Source organism: Piliocolobus tephrosceles, chromosome 15, assembly GCF_002776525.5.
Source record: "Piliocolobus tephrosceles isolate RC106 chromosome 15, ASM277652v3, whole genome shotgun sequence".
NCBI lineage: Eukaryota > Metazoa > Chordata > Mammalia > Primates > Cercopithecidae > Piliocolobus > Piliocolobus tephrosceles.
The window spans coordinates 8,491,423-8,511,330 of NC_045448.1; the positions used below are offsets into that span (position 1 = coordinate 8,491,423).

At 39.3% G+C, this 19,908-nt stretch overlaps 1 protein-coding gene across 2 annotated transcripts in view; it reads right to left on the reverse strand.

Moving 5' to 3' along the window:
• Nucleotides 1-637: 637 nt before the first annotated feature.
• KIDINS220 (kinase D interacting substrate 220) overlaps nucleotides 638-19,908 on the reverse strand; it is a 111,568-nt gene continuing 92,297 nt past the window's right edge. The window contains exons 26-29 of one of the 2 annotated variants that reach the window (XM_023199008.3): nucleotides 8,637-8,768; nucleotides 6,424-6,522; nucleotides 5,224-5,460; nucleotides 638-3,751 (exon numbers count right to left, since the gene is read on the reverse strand). In XM_023199008.3, the coding sequence (XP_023054776.2) occupies nucleotides 2,489-3,751; nucleotides 5,224-5,460; nucleotides 6,424-6,522; nucleotides 8,637-8,768 (1,731 nt within the window). In that variant the 3' untranslated portion in view covers nucleotides 638-2,488. The remainder of the gene's footprint in view (nucleotides 3,752-5,223; nucleotides 5,461-6,423; nucleotides 6,523-8,636; nucleotides 8,769-19,908) is intronic. The other variant, XM_023199015.2, reaches the window with a different exon arrangement.

Consider the following 19,908-nt stretch of genomic DNA (forward strand, 5'->3'; position numbering starts at 1 on the left):
GATGGCACCGCTACACTCAGCCTAGATGACAGACAGCCTGCCTCAAACAAACAAACCAAACCACACACACACACACTCCACAGGACTCTAAATGAGATAGAATCGAAGGGAAAGATTAGAGCACCAATTTCTTTTTCTACCATTTTTCACCCAGTTTAAAGTAGAGTTTTGCATATGTGAGAATCAGACTGAGCTATGAACAGATACACACACATAGACACACAGGTTCAAGGGAGACGGTGGATGACTCAGTAACTCATCCGGTTTGTCAATCTGGGGATCAGTATGAAAAAGCAAACTTTTCCAGGAAGCTCATGGAATAAACTGATATCCTCCAGGATCTGGATAACCTACCTCTTCTATCTACAGGAACGCACTGCACAGCGCTGCTGGGCACTAGCATGCTGTGGGCATGAACGCGTCATAAAGCACCACTGAGGCACTGGGACTTACGAGTCACATTCTCTTAAAAGACTAGTTGGGAGCAGTTCAGAACACTTCTGCCAACTGCATGACTGTACATGAACCTGAAAGTCTTTAACAAACTTCAGACATGTGACAAAACAAACACACAAACTACTTTTATTTTTAAGCAAAATGTGAATCATCGTAGTGAATAAAAATTCATGAGTCAGAATAGCATGCAATTTTTTATTGTTTTCTAAATCTATTTATACACTTAATATGCTAGTATTAATTTCACAAACAGTATAAAGAATGTATCCAATGATATTACGCGGCAACTACTCACCTGAAAAAGAAAACACTGTCTCTGAAATAATTCCTAATTATACAACTTTGCAAACTAATAAGCACTATAAATATTAAAATGTTAAGACTTCAGTGTATAATGTCAACAACATCCTGCCTTTTTAAAATTGCTTAACACATTTGTTAAAGATCATGCAAAATAAACACTGTATTAAAATGCTAGATTACACTCAAACATCATGGCAATGAAACACAAAAGAGCAACTATTTAGCACGATGACTGGCCAAGTAAATAACTTCATCAGCATATTAATAAAAATCCACTGAGTGATAAACATTGAAAATGTAACACGGAATCTAGATAATCGCGCATCTGCGATCTCAGCATCTACCGTCCTAACTGTGCCGTGGGGTAAACCGCCAGAATTCATTCTACATAAATGAGCTATGTTAAAACGATAACAACATTTCATTGCATGATGACAGGGCACATTTCTAGTCCACACAGTACTTCACTGTGATCATTCTCTTAACTCCGCTAATAATTAATGGAAAGTACAGGTTTACAGTCACACCACATATATATATATATATATACACACACACACACGTATGTATGTGTGTGTATATATATATATATATAATTTTATCCTTGCTTTGTTACATGTTTTTAGACTTTTTTTAAAAAAGTATTTCCTTTCTTATGATCCTCCCCCAGAATTAACATGCTGACTTAGGAACAGACGAAGTAGATAAAGTCTATCCTAGAATAGAAAGCAAATGATTTAGTTTTACCTAATTAAATATTTCCTTGTCATTTATCAATTGTCACTGACCTTTTTGATGTAATTATTTCCTCATTCACTCATCTATAAATGTTTATTAGCGCCTATTATTACCCTTGTTTCCCTGATTTTCCAGAAAAAGAATTCATGGTTTTTTTTCTTCTCATTGCTAAGCTCACTTAGAAAAGTTGGGCACCATTTAAACGAGTTGGAGAACAGACCAGGGTGGCTTCCTGGGCACAGCTGGATGGTGCCGGAAGCCAGGCCTGGGATTTGGAGAGAAGAGTCTCCAACAGATAAACCCACGGAGGTCACCAGCCCTCCCAGCATCTACTCTCCTAACAGCTCAGGACAGCCCCGTTAACACTACTGCCAGCCCTGGTGACTCGCTTTCTCAGCAATTTTTAAAGCCCTCTTCATTATGTACTTGCTACTTAAAATTCAGAACCTCTGTGATAAGCAATGCCCCGTCATACGGAAGGCTGGATCTCAGTTTACGGAGCCTCTCCCTGTAGTGTCACAGGCTGTGCACTCACCTAGACGAGACCCTAAAAGCAGGCTTTGCTTCTGCCTCATCTAAAGCCACATCTTCCCTCAAATGTGTGGTCACCAAATGTTCTGTAAAAAGGGTCTCTAGCTTTTTACTTTTCTTTTTGGCAAATTAAGCCCTTTAAAATACTTCTGACCTATCTTTATACTCATATCTCACACCTCGTCTCAAAAAGTTGTATGGGGTAGTGCGCCAATGAAAGATACAGTGGTATTAGTGAGTTTGGAAGCTTCTAATTACAAAGACCATAGAGGCTGGCTGGTGAGTCATGCTTCTCGCGCTCCCTTCTGTCACACTGCGGATGTCTCTTTCACCTCGGCCTCATCATCTGTCACTTATCTGTCAGTGAAATGTAGAAAGGTGATGGGTGTGGTTGGAGTCAAAATCCAGGACAATTCTGTCATAAGGGTACAGTAATACTCTTCTCCTTTGCTTGTTTTTCTCAAAGAATGCTTTCTCTTTCTTCTCCAAAGCCTGTGCTCTCAGAAGCTGCTGCTGCATGGAGCTCCGAAGGATCTTTGGAGAGCCTTGTGTAACTTGAACGTTGGCTTCGCTTATGTGTCATGCTTTTTAGATTCTCATTCTGAATAGTGGTTGGGTTGGGACTGGAACTAGGCCTCAAAAGGACTTGAGAAGTCTCCCTAATTCCCTCCATCTCATCAAAATTTTGATTGGCTCTATTGGCTGGAGCACTGTTGTTGTTCAGAGTCACAGTGCTGGGCGTTCGGTTCAGGTTGTAGGCTTTCTGGCACGCAGGCCAGTTTTCTTCAGGGCTGCTGGCTATGAGGCTGCATTCGGAAGGGCTTTTCTTGTCTTCTGAACAAATGGACATCCGAGCTATAATTGGATCTTGTAGGCCACTCAAGCTATGTGGGATTCCCCGCTTTCCGCTGTGACTGTCATCTTCCAGCTCTATGAGATTTGCCTTTTCAAGCTGGGAGTCATCCGCCACTTCGTTGTGCAGAGAGTGATTGGGAGAACTCTCATTGGACCTCACTCCTGAATCCGATGAATCCTTTTTGTCAAGGAGGGCATCCGATAAATACTCTTTGGCTTTAATGAAGGTTCTAATCGGCTCGGCACTGTGTTCCGGAGACTTTGGCACTCTCTCTACTTTCCCTTCGGCTTTTCTGTCTTTGTCATCTTTGAGCAGTGGCGTGTTATCTGATTCTTCTGTGCCAGATTCATCCTCGTCACTTGGGAGTTTCTGATAGCGCAGCCCACCTCCCTTAAGCTTCAAATCTGTCTGGAAGAGGCTTGACCTTTCGGAAGATTTCTTGCCTGGGAGAAGCTTACTGCCTGACTGATCCGATTTTTCATCTTCTTCAGTGATAGGATCCAGCGGGGAGGCATCATTGGTGGAAACCCCTGATGATGAATAATCGATAACATCTCCCCTCTTCATTAAAAAGGACTTCCTCCCATCATCGGGCTTTGGTTCACTATCCTTCCCCTTTTCTTGTTCTAGGTTTGAATGAATAGAGCCCCCTGATGAACTCTGACCCATGTAATATGTGCTGTGTGGAGAAGATCTGCCACTAATGGTTGTAGACCCTGGGCCCCCTTCTAACTGGGACATCTGAGCAATGTATTCTCTATAGGCATCTCTATACTCGGCCTGCACCTTATCAGTAAGCTTTGAAATTTCAATACTGGAATCCTGGGAATTGAGACTCGAAAGACTTGGGGTTCTGCGAGTTTGTGACTGTGAAGACAGAAAAAAAATAATTTAAAAATTCAAATAAGAAAAAAAGGCATAAACATCAGCTTAGGAAATATATATGTACACTAACCATTTAAAAAGTCATCAAAATATCAAATTCTTTTAAAAGAATTCTACATAACACAGTTTAGCAAAAGCTGTGACCTTATAAATAATGCTGTTATTAGAAGGCTTTCTATAAATTTTAATAAAATCAGTTTATTGTTAATATTTTAAAGTATAATTAAACATTGTATTAACCAATAATCTTAGCACTTGTTTCTGGTTTTTATTTTATTTTTAGGAGACAGGATCTTGCTGTGTTGCCCAGGCTACATTCAAACTACTGGACTCAAGCAATCCTCCCGCCTCAGCCTCCTGAGCAGCTGGGACTATGGGCATGTGTCACATGCTTGGCCACAGCACTTGTTTTTATAACTTCAAACGTTCAGCTTTCATTTAAGGCCAAAGTCAACTTCATTGATAAAATATAAAATGCAATGAGGCCAATAGTTGGGCCTTAGTAAACAGAAAAATAAAATAGTTTTACAAGTTTATTTCCAACATGAAGTTTTAGAATTAGAAATTGCTTCAGATCCCAGAATAGCTAAGAAACAAGGAGCAAAACGTACAGATGAGGAAAAAGAAGAGGGAAACGGAAGGAGAAGAATCAAGAAAGTTTAAGAAGGGTCAAGAGCAAAGGCTAAAACAAAAAAGAAGGAGCAAAGTGAATTTGCTGGGGACCTTCTCAAGGAAATAGGACATTTTCTTCCTTCCCCAGGGCACTGCTCCTCCTCAGTGCTGCTCTGTCCTGCCCTGCCCACTCGGTGTTCCTCGCTGCTGCCCACTGTGCCTCTCCCCTGTTGTTCTCTGCGCTCTGCTCTGCTTTTCCTGCTGCGCTCTCCTCACTCCCCCTACTCCTCCTGCATCTCTCACTCTGCTCTGTCCCTGCCCCTACCCCTCACCTGGCCTCCCTCTTCTAAGAATCTCCAAAGGAAGAATGCGCCTACATCTCATGCCAGATGAGAAGAAACCAATATCCAGAAAGGGTGTGCAGGCGGCCTGGAAAACCAAAGGATGGTGCTCAAAGGGACACCATGTGGCCAGTGTTCCAATGAAGATGTACTTTAACCAACAGTTACTGAATGCAACAGGAAAATCACCTGGGAAAGGCTGAATTTGCTGACCACCCTAGCTCAAGCAGCCCGGTCCCTACTGACTCTGCATGCTGTGACCCTGATAGATATCTCAGCTCTCGTCAATGTCTACATGAGCTACTTTTTTCTTTGTTTTCACTGACTGCCCCTCTCCTTGGTACGGCTCCTTGGGTACAGGAAGCCCTCCATCTTGTCTCTTGTCCACTTAGGTATTTAGTAAGCATTTTCTGAATGACTGTTTCAACGCCCACATCATCTCAGTGAACTGAACGGTGCCCTTATTCTTCAATAATACGAAAAGTGCCATTCAATAAATACCTGCCAACTTAGATTACTGTGACGAGCGGCACCTTCGTCCAGGCCAAGCGTGTTCAGCTCTTCGAAGCTGAAGTTGAGCGTGTAGGGCGTCTGGCTGGAGAGCTCGGTGTGAGGCAGCTCATTGTGGGAAGTGCGGCGAGCAGGTTCACCATGTTGGGCTGGGCCACTGCTGCTCTCACTGAGGAAACGTGGGTCTTCAGGGACCACCTGGCTTTCTGCGTTTCTCATTTCTAGTACCTTAACAGAAGAAAAATGTAAATATCTACACTAACAACTCATATTTTGGAAACTTTAGAAATAGTTTAGAAAAATAAAACATAAAGCTACTGCAACAGCAATGAGAAAGCATACTTCCGGTAAGTGAATTTCTAGTGAATATGTTTTACACATCAGCTTATCTTTCATGTTAATAAATCATAAAGGAAGCAATGGTAGAAACCACCATACATATACTACACTGCAATTTGTCCATTAAATTATTACTCCTGTTTAAAACTTAAGACAAAGCAAAATGCCGCTGGCATGTGTCAAAACCAGAGGGGGCCAGGAGTAGAGCAGCAGATCCAGATTTTATTCAGAACTATGGCAACAGGGAAAAGCAGTCTCACTACAGAAGGGAGTTCAATTCAGAATAAGCGCGAATGAGAGGGGATCCACCACCAGGGGGCAGGGTGGGCGCCATGGATGGAACATTACTAAGGGGAGGCAGCAAGAGTGGGGGACTCTGGGTACGCCGATGGCCAGGGTGAGCAGACATCACCTGCGGCGGGGAGGTGGTGAGGCATTTGATCAAGTACCGAGGGTGATCACACATGTAAACTGACTTAACAGGATTCTTGCTAAACCTGGGCAATGCAAGCCCTTTATAAGGACGAATGCTGAAGGTCAAGGCCTCGAAGGCTTTGAGGAGCCTGATGAGAGTTAGGGCAGGTGAAACCATGAAGAACTGGCAGGCGGACTCTTCCCCAAATCTCTGAGTGGAATGCCCAAAAAGGCAAAGGCTGCCAGGTGCTGCTGTGTGTGTTTTCCACAACACACAACTGCATATAAGTGTAAGATACAGTTTTTAAATTAAAAAAATATATGAAAAAAATACCAGTTTAGGCCCGTACTTATTGATACTGGTTTTCTACAATGTTATAATTTTGAATGTTATAATAAAATAATGTTGTAAATATCACAATGTTATAAATATCTTACTGTGCTTCTGAAAAGGTGCCAGTCTCCAAAATTCATATTCATCTCTTTCTTCAGTTCATCAATGTTACACTGAGCTAACACACGGCCATTTATGTTTGCCTAAGTAAAAATTAAAACAATTATGGGTATAAAGACAGAATATGAAATATTCTGAATTACTAGTGATTGCAAAGTATGCTTATATTTAGTTTTAAGAAAGTCTTTAGAGACCAGAAAGGCTGACCATCCCATATAATAATACGATAAACAAGCTAAATTTGAACAACATAAGCCACTCCATATTTTCCCATATGTCTTAGGCATTTGCTGGGATCAGTCGAAGAGCTAGCCCTCCTAACTATTTCCAAAACTACCTATGCTGTCATGAGCAACAACAAAACTGTTAGTTTTTGTTTTCTACTTTTAGAAAATATGAACATGAACACAAGCTGCTGGGAGGGGACAAAGACATCTGTCCTCATAAGCGTGTTGGTCACTAATAAAGTTCTAAACGAAGTAGGCCTGGTGAACTTGTTTATCCGTTATATTAGATACAGATATGAAGAATGCCCACCCACTAATTTCCCAGTCTATTAAATTCACAAGGCCCAGTGCAGTGGCTCACGCATGTAATCCCAGAACTTCGGGAGGCTGAGGTGGATGGAACACCTAAAGTCAGGAGTTTGAGACCAGGCTGGCCAACATGGTGAAATTCCATCTCTATGAAAACTACAAAAATTAGCTGGGAGTGGTGGCACATGCCTGTAGTCCCAGCTACTTGGGAGGCTTGAGGGAGGAGGATCACTTGAACACGGGAGACGGAGGTTGCAGTGAGCCATGACAATGCCACTGCACTCCAGCCTGGGTGACATGTGACATAGCAGGACTCCATCTCAAAGAAAAAAAAAAAATCATAAAAAATGAAGTTATCACTTTTGGTTCCCTGTAATTCTAGTTTCCCCTAAATGAAACAACAGCATTTTCTTTATTAATAATAGGTAGCTTACTGCTTTTATAAAATGTAAAACCTGACTTTATTAACTGGGGCAAACTTATGAAATAGCTATGTTTATAATCAGCAGAATGTTCAGTTTCCAAGTTAATCCTGAAGAAAACAGTATACACAGCAAGTCTGTGACAGAGGTCCCGCTGCACCAACGCCACAAAGCCCTCAGCACGGAGGCGGCCAGCGGCTCTGAGGGGCTTCAGAAAGCCAGGGCCTGGGAGCAAAGAGTTGAGTGGGGAGAAAACCACTACCTCGAAGGGAACAAAATCATCACTAAAGGACTCATGTGGGAGACCCTGCTCTATACTGACACCAACCAGCTGCCTGGAGGAGAAAATGGGGCTTGTCCATGGAAAAGCTGGTGTTTGACTCATGCAAACAGGGACCAGCACGAGCCAGCTCTGTAAGGAAACTGACATTATCTGAAACCTTTCTAAAAGTGGCTGAGATGAGTAAAATGGTGTCTACATATGCTCATAATTCTTTTAAAAACTTCTCTCAGATGTCATTCTTTTAAATATATAAATATTAGAGGCTGGTTATTAATGTTCTACTTTATTACATGGTACTCTGATATAAAAAGTACATCTTAGTGAAATATCTACTATAATGACTTCATTAAAACCTTCCCCCAAATCTCAGGCATCTCTATCTAACTTCCTGATAGCTGCTAGAATTGCAATAGGATCTTAGAAGAAAAAAAAAAAAATATATGCACATGCATTAACCTTGAAAACCCAAACCTATGCGGTTTCATCAAATGTGACATGATCCTAAGTCCTACATGACATGAAAATGAGAATTTGGAGAAAATGAGGCAAGTGTGGCTTACTTTGATAATTACTAAATCACACTAACAAATATTACAATTCGAAAAAAATGTAACACAAAAGGTTTTCTGTTCCCCACTGGAAAGATGAGTTCTGTTTATCTCAATGGGAATCCCTCAGAGCTTTGTATTTCTCATCAAGGCATTCTTTACTTGAATTAGGTTATTTAAAAAAGAACATGGTAAGACAGCTACTTTATTTTATCCATTTATAAAATAAGAGAAAACAGGGCGATTTTAGAATACAAACTAGTAAGAATTATGTTTTCCATTTAGAGCTTTCTCATTTCAACAGGGAATGCATGTGTGGGAAGCTATAAATAAAGTGTACACGACCCACAGAGTCCTGTCTTCCGCTCCCAGCACTGTCTCTGGTCCGTGTGTAAATGGCTGCCTCACCTTTTTGATCGTGGTACAATACTGAGGCAGCATACTCTGGTCCAGCCCTTCTATTTGTTTCAGCTTCTCACATACTGCATCCACATTCAGTGAATTCAGTAATACCACTGGGCTTGGGGCTGGGCCTGACCCCTAGAGAAGTCAAGGACAAATACAGGTATGAATAAGCATTTAATGTCATCTATAATGAGGTCATGTGACAGGGAGAAACTCACTAAGTTATACCATGAAGTAAGGTAAAAACAACAAATGTGTTTAGCATGGTAAGGAAATACCATTAGGGAATAGATTTAGTTACTGTTATAACCTAATGAGCAGCTTTCGTTACAGCTCATACAACCTGGTCAAAACCAGTTTTCCTAAGAAAACAGAACATTTCATGAGCAAAGCCTAGGCCAACTTCTCAAATGTTTACTGCCTAACCTTACGAGAGAAGGGTGCTGTGCTTAATAAGAGGAAGAAGAGAAGTTAAAAAAAAACACACATCCAAAAAGACAGAAAACTACTGATGCCAATATTATATGAATACAAAAAATAAACCTACAAAATAATTTAAAAGTACCTATATTAGACAATTAAGCAACTTTGAGTGTTTCTACAGACTACCTCAATAGTTACAAGAGCCGAAGTTTTCAGATCTTGATCATATTGTATCCAAGGGATCTAAAACTTCCTTTAGCAACTGTTAAATTATCATGTAAATATAAAACAACAGTATTCATTCTTAACACACGTGAAAGTAAATACCATCTATTAAAATCTGTTCTCATTTAAAAAGAAAGTCAAAATAATCAATAAGTCTAGTATTTATTTAGAAGTAAAACATTTTCAGAATGTGGACACTAACAAGCCATCTGCCCGTGGTCAATGATAAATGCATCTTGTGCCCACTGTGGTTTAGAGGGTGCATCAGCCTGGTCAAAGTCAGGACTTCAAAGTCACAGAACAAATAGTTAGTGGTAAACGTGAACCAGAACTCTAAATTATCAGCTCTTGTAACTTCCTATTTTCCTTTTTCCAGCTTCTTTCACTTAACAAGGTTTTCAAGGTCCACCATGTCGTAACATGCCAGTCCTTCATTTCTTCTTATTCCTGAGTCATATTTATCTTTCCTATCTTTCAAATGCTTTTATTCCTCAACCAGTCTCCTTGCTCTGGACACAGTTACACTTGTTTACATTTTTTGTTGTTCAAAAAAATCACAAAAAATAGCCTAATCGACAAAATAACTAATGATCTTACTGGATTATACCTCACAGATAAAGTAAATATCCATGAGTCCGTACTAATATAACTAAATAATTGAAAAAAGTGACTTAATTAGGAAGCAGAGACAGCTTTTCTTTACAGAATTCCAATTAATAAACGTAGAAGAGGAAAGCAGAAAACGACCATTAGGCAAACACAGTAACAGTACGTGTACACATGATCCATAGATGGAAGCGAAAACTAATGGGCAAAAGTATAAGCAGAAACAGGATATCTGCAGAGTTTCAAAGTATCTCCTCCAAGATATTTACTAGTTATAGAAGGAACAATAAAACTTTACAGTGCTGAAACCTGGCAGATGCCACCTTGACCAAGTGACCAAGGTTAGCATCAGTGGTGGGAAGGCTTATGGACATTATGAACCTTCGACTCTGATGCACTGGGAAGGGCAGAGCATCACTCCTGCAGTTTTCTAGCAATATACAGTCCCCTTCTAATCACGAGGAAACATCAGACAAACCCAAATTGAGGGACGTTCTACAAAATAACTAGCCAGTATTCTTTAAAAGTGTTAATTAAGGTCAAGAAAGATAAGGAAAGATCAAGAAACTGTGACAGATTAAAAGAGACTATGGAGAAATAAAATGCAACTTAATTGAATCCTGGACCAGAAAAATGACATTTGTGGAAAAGCTGGTGAAATTCACATAAAGTCTGTAGTTTAGTTAATAGTACTAAACCAATTTTAATTTTTGCTTTTGATTATTATACTACAGTTATGAAAGATGTTTACATTGACAGAATAGTATTTTTTTTGCATCTTTTCTTTAGGGTTAAAATTATTTTACAGTAAAAACTTTATTTCAAAAATCCCCAAATCTCTCTACTTCTGATTGTGCTAAAAACGGCAAGTATAATAGACATGGATCAAACTAACTGTCAGCTTTGGAGGGAAAATTGTACAATACTGAAGAGAATTTTATGTCCATGGAGAAGCTGAGAATTCAGCAACAGAGACACGTCAATAAAGATACTGCCCTTTTCCTTCAAAGCAAAAAGCTCTACCCGATGTTACTTTCACAATCTTTTTACAACTTTTACAATTTATCAGTTACTTTAAAGCATATTTTATCCTTCATTGGGGATTATGTAGAATATATATGTTACCTCTGAATTACTTTTAAAAGTTTTATAGACACATGGACATTAAGATATTCGTAATTCCATCAAAACGATAGTCTGACTCTTATTATGAGTTGGGCTTTATACAAGAGCTAAATTATCAATTAATGTGTTATAATATGCTTCTTTGAATAAAGAAGAAATGGTAATTACCTACTAGACCTTTTCTAAAATAATCACACATAAGAAAATTATTCTGAAACCACAAGAATCTTATAACCAATAATTTTGGGGTAGAAATCTCATAAAACGGAGGAGAAAGAGTGCAAAAATGATAAGGAAAGGGAAAAAAGCATATTCAATAATTCAGTAGGCAAATTCTTACTAGAAACTAAGCGTATTACTTTGAGAATACACAGACTAGTTCAAATGATAATATTTTAATGTTTATCATGCATTCTTACTTGCAATTATCTGTTATAAGTCAAGAACAGACCACTTTAGCATATTGATTTTAACATCAGAATTTGTTAAAAAAAAATTTTCTAATTCAGAAAGCTGAATGCAGAAGATATTAGTATGTTTAAACCGTTAAAAATAAACTTCAGAATTTACACAGATCAGAATTTCTCCAGGTAAAAGTAAAACTATCAAACTACTGAAATGACCTTGAGGTAACTATATCATTGTGTATTCTAAGTAGATTAAAACTACACTCTGAAACATGATCATCTTTGGTAAATTTATTAAATAAGCACAGAATTGATTAGTCAGAAATGAGTGCCATGCAATGGCTGGAAGCACGTTAATAAAGAGAAGGCACCTTAACAAGCACAGATTTATAGACGGCCCAGCATGAAGTTGCCAGTGATTGCTTCTAGTAGTCTAATAAGAAAAGTAAGATTTCACTGAGAGTTTCTGTACCTGTCTCTGTTTGTTAAACCCAGAGTCACATGGCTTTAAGGAAGGAATAAAACAGAGTGAAGGACAAGAGCATAAAGTAATACATCCGATGCACATCTCTAAATGTCTAATACACACAGGCAGAGCTTGGTCATTCCTCCTATTTCCCCTTCACTCTGAACAGACCACGGACAGCAGCACACAGCAAGGAGCACACGTGCATGCATACACACCCCACCCACAGTAGCTGCATTCCACTCACGTGTGCTTGGTCATCTTACAATTATACTCTTAAAAAATTATATTATTTTGTATTGGAAGAATAAATCATGAGTCACACATTTAATAAGAAAATGAGGTACATCAAATTGGCTATGAAAAGTCAATATTCCTACTATATGCAAGTTTAACGTTAACTTAAAAATACTGAATAAGAAGGTTTAGTTACTTAGACTATCGCATGATCATAAAATATCTAGCCACACTATAGGTCATGTTCAGAAATACACTTTCAAATTTCAGTTTTGCTTCTTTGGGTATGTGGCACACAATAGATGCACTAAATATCATTTCATAAGAATGGTCCCAAGAGCTTCTAGCTCGAGAAACAGACAACCCTTGCAAACTGTGATGAACATAACCATTTCAATGAGGTGGATTTTTAAAAACTCTAATCCAAAGCAAATAATCACTGCTGGCAATTATTCTTCTGTACTTATTTAGACTGATAGTAAATATTCTTAAAATGCTTAAAATGATCTAGAGATGACTGGCAATTTGTACGAAAGTTAATTTACACCATTGTTTTAGCACATTAAACGGCAGGGTTTTGCTAGCCTAACATCCGATGTCTTTCTTTTAACATATTCAGTATCTGCAGCACTTCGTGGAAACCCTGTTTTCTAGTTTACACTATCGACCTTATTATAAATAGGTTTTTAAAAAGTTGTCTGTAGAGATTTGCAAAAATACCAAAATAGGAGTGCTAAGGAAATTACAGTTTACTACAGGACATCCAAAACACAAAAGCAAGCACAAAATTATTAACCTGGTTGGAAAATGTAACTAACTTACTCTTCAAGCTACTTAAGAAATACTAGGTCAAAGTTGACCGATCAGGCATAACACCACATTTTAAGAGCAATCTTTTAAAAAACACAAGTACTGGCAGGGTATGGTAGCTCACACCTGGAATCCCAACACTTCAAGAGGCCGCGGCAGTGGATGCCTTGAGGTCAGGAGTTCAAGACCAGCCTGGCCAACATGGTTAAACCCTGTTTCTACTGAAAGCACAAAAATTAGCTGGGCTAATTTTTCATTGTGTGGTGGCGCATGCCTGGGTCCCAGCTACTCGGGAGGCTGAGGCAGGAGAATCACTTGAATCCAGGAGGCAGAGGTTGTAGTGAGCTGAGATTGCGTCCAGCCTGAGTGACAGAATGAGACTCTGTCTCAAAAAACAAACCAAAATAAAAACACAAGTACTCAACTACTGCAATGAACATAATTTTGTTATTTTTAAACTTTTAACTGTACTCTAGGATTTCATAACTTTACCGTAATATTATTTCTGTGAAAATATCCCAATCAATTTAGCTGAAATTTGTTTAGAAAAAAAGTTCTCTTGAGTTGAAGCCTGGTACAAAGACTTTCAAGCGGGAAGTGAAGACAATTTTTGACTATACTTTAATAAAAGGCAAAAATGGGCAAATACTTTTCCAAATTCAAACAGAATAGTACAAATTCACTTCTAAGACACTTTAAAAAGTGTGAATGGTGTTAAAGCTGGTTGAGGCTACTGTGCGAAGTCACTGAGAGCTGACAGGGAGCACCTGTCCTGAGCCTGAAGCCTAAACACAACCTGAAATGCCTTTGGCTCCCTACCTATGGCACCTTTAACTTTCTTGTCCACGTCTTCTCCTGAACAATGAGAGACAGCTTTAACTTCTAAATCAGTGGCGAAAATAAAAATTCTCTACCGGTGAGCCCCGCTTTTTTATTTTTTGAGACAAGATCTGCTCTGTCACCAGGCTGGGGGTGCAGTGGTGTGATCTTGGCACTCAACTGATCCTCTCACCTCAGCCTCTCAAGGAGGGGGACTACAGGTGTGCACTACCATGCCCTGCCCGGCTATCTTTTTTTTTTTTTAAGAAACGGTCTTGCTATGTTGTCCAGGCTGGTCTTGAACTTTTGGGCTCAAGTCATCCTCCTTCCTCAGCCTTCCAAAGTGCAGGATTGCTGCAGGAGCCACCCCATGGGGACGGTGCAGGGATTGCTGCAGGAACCACCCCATGGGGACGGTGCAGGGACTGCTGCAGGAGCCACCCCATGGGGACTTGTTTTCACTTTTTACTTGGTGACTCCACTGACTGGATCCTGTTTGATGAAAACCAAGATTTTCAGTTTTAATATCTTCATTCAATAGTTTTCTTTTCTTTTTTTTTTTTATTATACTTTAAGTTCTAGGGTACATGTGCATAACGTGCAGGTTTGTTACATATGTATACTTGTGCCATGTTGGTGTGCTGCACCCATCAACTCGTCAGCACCCATCAATTCATCATTTATATCAGGTATAACTCCCCAATGCAATCCCTCCCCCCTCCCCCCTCCCCATGATAGGCCCCATTGTGTGATGTTCCCCTTCCCGAGTCCAAGTGAGCTCATTGTTCAGTTCCCACCTATGAGTGAGAACATGCGGTGTTTGGTTTTCTCTTCTTGTGATAGTTTGCTAAGAATGATGGTTTCCAGCTGCATCCATGTCCCTACAAAGGACGCAAACTCGTCCTTTTTTATGGCTGCATAGTATTCCATGGTGTATATGTGCCACATTTTCTTAATCCAGTCTGTCACTGATGGACATTTGGGTTGATTCCAAGTCTTTGCTATTGTGAATAGTGCCGCAATAAACATACGTGTGCATGTGTCTTTGTAGTAGCATAATTTATAATCCTTTGGGTATATACCCAGTAGTGGGATGGCTGGGTCATATGGTACATCTAGTTCTAGATCTTTGAGGAATTGCCATACTGTTTTCCATAATGGTTGAACTAGTTTACAACATTCAATAGTTTTCATCAACATCTAAAGGCAAAGGTAACAGCACCCTGGAGATCATGATACTGTGTTAACACTGCCTTTGCAGTTCTGAAATTCTTTATGATTAAACTTTGTGCTAATTATTGTCATGCTTTCTCAACAGGGTATAAAAGTCATCTAAATAAAGCTGTCCAAAGGTAACCAGTAAACCCTGTGGCTGAGGAGGTCAAGAAAGAATGACTTCATAGAACTGATAATTCCCTCGGTGGCCTTCAGGTCCACACTCTGTGAGGCAGGATTTTCACCAGTTTTGTTCACTGCTGTATCCCATGAGAACAGCGCCTCTTACACTCAATAAATATTTGTTGAACTGATCACACAAGCATCTGTGGTACTCAGTGTAAAATAATTCAGGGAAAAATGAAAGAATGAAGAAATGCTTTATTGTTCCTTTGAACATGCACTTTTCAATGAAACACAGTTACCACCAGGAGCAGCATACCTTAAATTAAGGCAGACCACAGAGCTTTTAGAGCAACTCTTTGAGATGACAGAATAACGTGCCACTGAGGAGACCTGACCGGACACAGGCCCTCAATACTGGGTCCTTCGCTTCAGCAGGGTCACAGAATGGTGTGAATGCTGCCATTTCCTAGTGGGAACTGGACTCAAAGAAGGTAAAGGCACCAATGAAAATATCCCTGGAAAGCTTTCAAAATTTTAAAGTATATGAAGTATTCAAATAACCTAGAAATTCTTCTAAATTCTAAGAAAACAAACCGATTAACACCTTTAGGCCTAAGAAGCATCAACAGATAAAAAGTCTGTGTGATTCTAAATCAATTGGAGTATTTGTACACCACTCCCATGACTGAGACAAAGATGATTTAACCAAAAACAGTTTGAGTTCTGCATCTTTAAGGCTCCATGGATTCTGGCCTTTGGGCAGTAGTAGCAGTAGTAATAGTAATAATGAAGTACTTAAAGTATGCTAAGGCTGACTAACCCTTCAATCAGACCTATGAGGCAGGTCTGCTTTTCCTGGTGAGAAAGCTGAGAATCAGAGGTGTGAAGTAATCTGTCCAAGGCAAAGAGCTCATCATCAGGGTCTGTTTACCTCAAAAGACCAAATACCTGACTAAGTCACGCTCAGGACGGACAGGGTGGAGCCACCAGCATGGCGGTGAGCGCCACGGTCTCCTGCATTCTAGGTCCAAATCTGGCACCCCTTCCCGTATCCCTCAGGTAAGTCTCACACGTTCCATCTGTGCCACGTGGAGACTAGCACCCCTGGGGGACCCTCAAGAGGGAAGGCAAGTGTAATGTGGGTGCCAGGATTCGGCGTTTATTGGTTTTATAAACTGGAGTTTTGATTAAGAGTTCATTTCTAAAAGCTTCTATGCTTTGGAAGTTTGAAAAACACTGTTCCTTTCTAGCCCTGATATTCGGGGGAGCATGTCTTGCATATAGTACTAATTTTTTAACTGGGTTTCACAAGAGCTGGCATATATTTTTTTCTCTATTATACAATTATTTTTTAAAAGCTGGTATGGAGGCTTCTAGATATATCCAAATGTTTCACAGAAGTGAGGATTTATATTATTAATATATTTATATCTATATTAACATATTTTATATTAATATAGTATTAATATATTATTTATTATGTAGTATATGACATAAATATGTTGTGTATTAATATAAATATTTTATATTATTTATATATTATTAATTTATATAAATCTTCACTTCCGTGGAACACTTGGATCTATCTATAATTTATCTGGAAGTCCCCGCCCGGACTTCACAAGGTATATAAGCACTACAATGTTCCTTAATGTGAGAAAACTCAATTATTTTTATAAGGATCTAATTTATAAAGGTGATTCAGATGTTCCTCTTGGCAAATATATATATATATATATACACGCACACACATATATATACACACACATACACACACATATATATATATAAGGGATCACCTCTATTTTGAAAAGACCATAGCTGGTTAACCCCTTATGGTCTGGCTTTCTTAACATATTACCTTGTGACATGACAATTTGTCCAAAAACGTTTGTGTCGCTCTTGACTTTTCTACAAGCTTTGTACGGGGACTGCTGACTGAGCAGAGATGGGACCAATGGGAAGTCCCATTGTCCAGAAACAGTTTTCTGCTACAGGGCTCGATGGGCTACATACTTTTCTATTAGGTACTCTCTGTTGGTCCAACTACAACGTTCTGGCAATGTTCCCACATACTGATTCTTTGCCTTTCCACCACAGCTTTCAATCTGGCATTGAACTAAGTGACTACTTACTTTTTCTGGGCTTCGACAAAACAAATTTTACATGCTATTGTCATTGTTAATTTCTTAAAAGCAAAGGAAGCTTAGTAAGCATCTATTATTTGCTATACTAATCATAAAATGATCTTTTCATAGTAAAATAAAAGCAAATGATATGGTTATTTTACTAGACAAAGTCACTAATATATGCAGAGTGCACCTTTGTTGAGCTTCTAAACACATTTCAAGAATCACATGATTTCCCCTTCTCCAAAAACTCATTTCAAAATTTGCCTAATGCTCCTTTACTGGTCCCTAAAAAAAACTACAGACACCTTTTAATGACATGTATTTGTCTACATTCTTGAGCATGGGAATAGCTACTATGTCAGCATGTCTATGTCATTAAGGCCACTAACTTCTTCACAGTATCTGGTTTTCTTCAAAAATTTGCTGAGGAATTTTAGCTCAGAGAATTGAGCTGCATGCAATGAATCTATATGCTAAAGGCTCTCTGGCTAAACTAAAGGTCATTCTTGCACATAGTGATGATGACCCATAAAGATTCCATAAGCACTAAAGAGCATTACTGTGGTTTACTACGGATAACTGAAGTCACTTAAACACTTCAGCTGAAACGTTAATGACTTTAAAAGAATCATCAATCTCTCAATGAAAGCACCACAATGGTTCTCTTTTTCTCTCCTACTAACATTAACTCAAAGGAAATTAAAGCTAAAAAAATATTGCTGGCTGGGCGTGGTGGTCACACCTGTAATCCCAGCACTTTGGGAGGCCGAGGCGGGCAGATCACAAGACCAGGAGTTCAAGACCAGCCTGGCCAACAAGGTGAAACCCCATCGCTACTACAAAAATACAAAAATTAGCCAGGCGTGGTGGCGGGTGCCTGTAATCCCAGCAACTCAGGAGGATGAGGCAGGAGAATCACTTGAAACCGGGAGGCTGAGGTTGCAGTGAGCTGAGATGGCGCCACTGCATTCCAGCCTGACCAAAAGAGTGAAACTCTGTCTAAAAAAAAACAACCTATTGCCTGCCAAACTGCATGTTTTAAGTTAAAAATTACAGATAAACTTAGGATGCAATATTTCACCATGTTAACTCTAACTCCTATGCCACATTTCAGCACAGCTATAGGCTAAACTGACCATATTACATGGGTGTAGCATAGTCTATAAATAAAACCGAAGTTAAAATACAAACTGGGTTCTTGTTTTTTTGAGACAGAGTCTTGCTCTGTCGCCCGGGCTCTAAATGAAGATTTTAAAGCTCATCACAAACTTATTTCTTATTAAGTACGAAGTCTTATATAGTAGTTTTTTTTTTTTTTTTTTTTTTTTTGAGACCAAGTCTCGCTCTTGTCGCCCAGGCTGGAGTGCAGCAGTGCGATCTCAGCTCACTACAACCTCTACCTCCCAGGTTCAAGCGGTTCTCCTGCCTCGGCTTCCCAAGCAGCTGGGATTATAGGTGCCCACCACCACGCTGGGCTAATTTTCGTATTTTTTTTTTAGTAGAGACGGGGTTTCACCATGTTGGCCAGGCTGGTCTCGAACTCCTGACCTCAAGTGATCCGCCCACCTCAGCCTCCCAAAGTGCTGGGATTACAGGCGTGAACCACTGCGCCCAGCCACATACAGTAATTTATGAAGTGATTCCCTCTACAAGGTTTGTTTGTTGGTTTGGTTTGTTTTGTTTTGTTTTAAAGAAACCTACCTTAAGGTGTTGGCAAAAAATAAACAAACAAACAATTTCTTTTACATGCTGAATGATCTGTTTATCTGGAAAATTTATTTTAACAAATATATAGGTAAAGAAAAGTATTACAGTACTGCACTAAAACTCAGACTAAGACTTAACTAAATGTAGACACCAAGATTGAGTTACTAAAGATGCATTTTTGGTCTAGATCATCTAGCTCATGTGTCTTTTTGTAGTCTCAAGGCTAACACTGGATACTTTTCTAAAATATTCCACATGTGTAATACTAACTACAGGCTTAACAGAAATAGTCAAAGGCAAAGCTAGAGCTCACAATAAGGAGCAACTACTACCATCTGAACACCCCTGATGGCTGCTAGAAAAAGCCCTTCCTTATTGGAGAATCAAAAAAAAACCCATCCCATGTATTGAAAAAGGGGAAAAGCAGGAGGAAATGAGTGAAGTTAAACATCCGCTTTTTAATTAATTCATGAACCATAATGATTAGCATTCAGCTACTCTATACTAGCTGCTCATCACACCACAAATGCAGAGTTAGTGAGCTGCTATCATCACAATTAAGACAGTCATTACTGAGGCAGAAGCAATGAGATGCCAGCGATCCACACCACAGGACTACTCCATTACCCTCGAGGAGTCTGTGGGTGAAGAAAGCCCCTCAGCAGCATCCTCCTTGATAACTTCCTAACAACACAAAACAGGAGAGTGTGGGTGAAAAGGGGAAGGGGGGAGCCAAACTGTGAAGACAAATGAACATGATGGTAAAATAATACATGACACTGAAACTCGACAGTTTATGTGAACAGATCTTCCCTGCACAACACTTTACAAAATAAACAGCAGTGTAAGTGCTGTAGCTTTTTGCCTTCTGATTTATAAAAATATATTAATAAAGTTTCTTTTTTTAAATTATTACTTTTATCATCAGGAACCTCTAATATTTTGGGCACAAATGTCTTTTATTAGATTCAATAGCT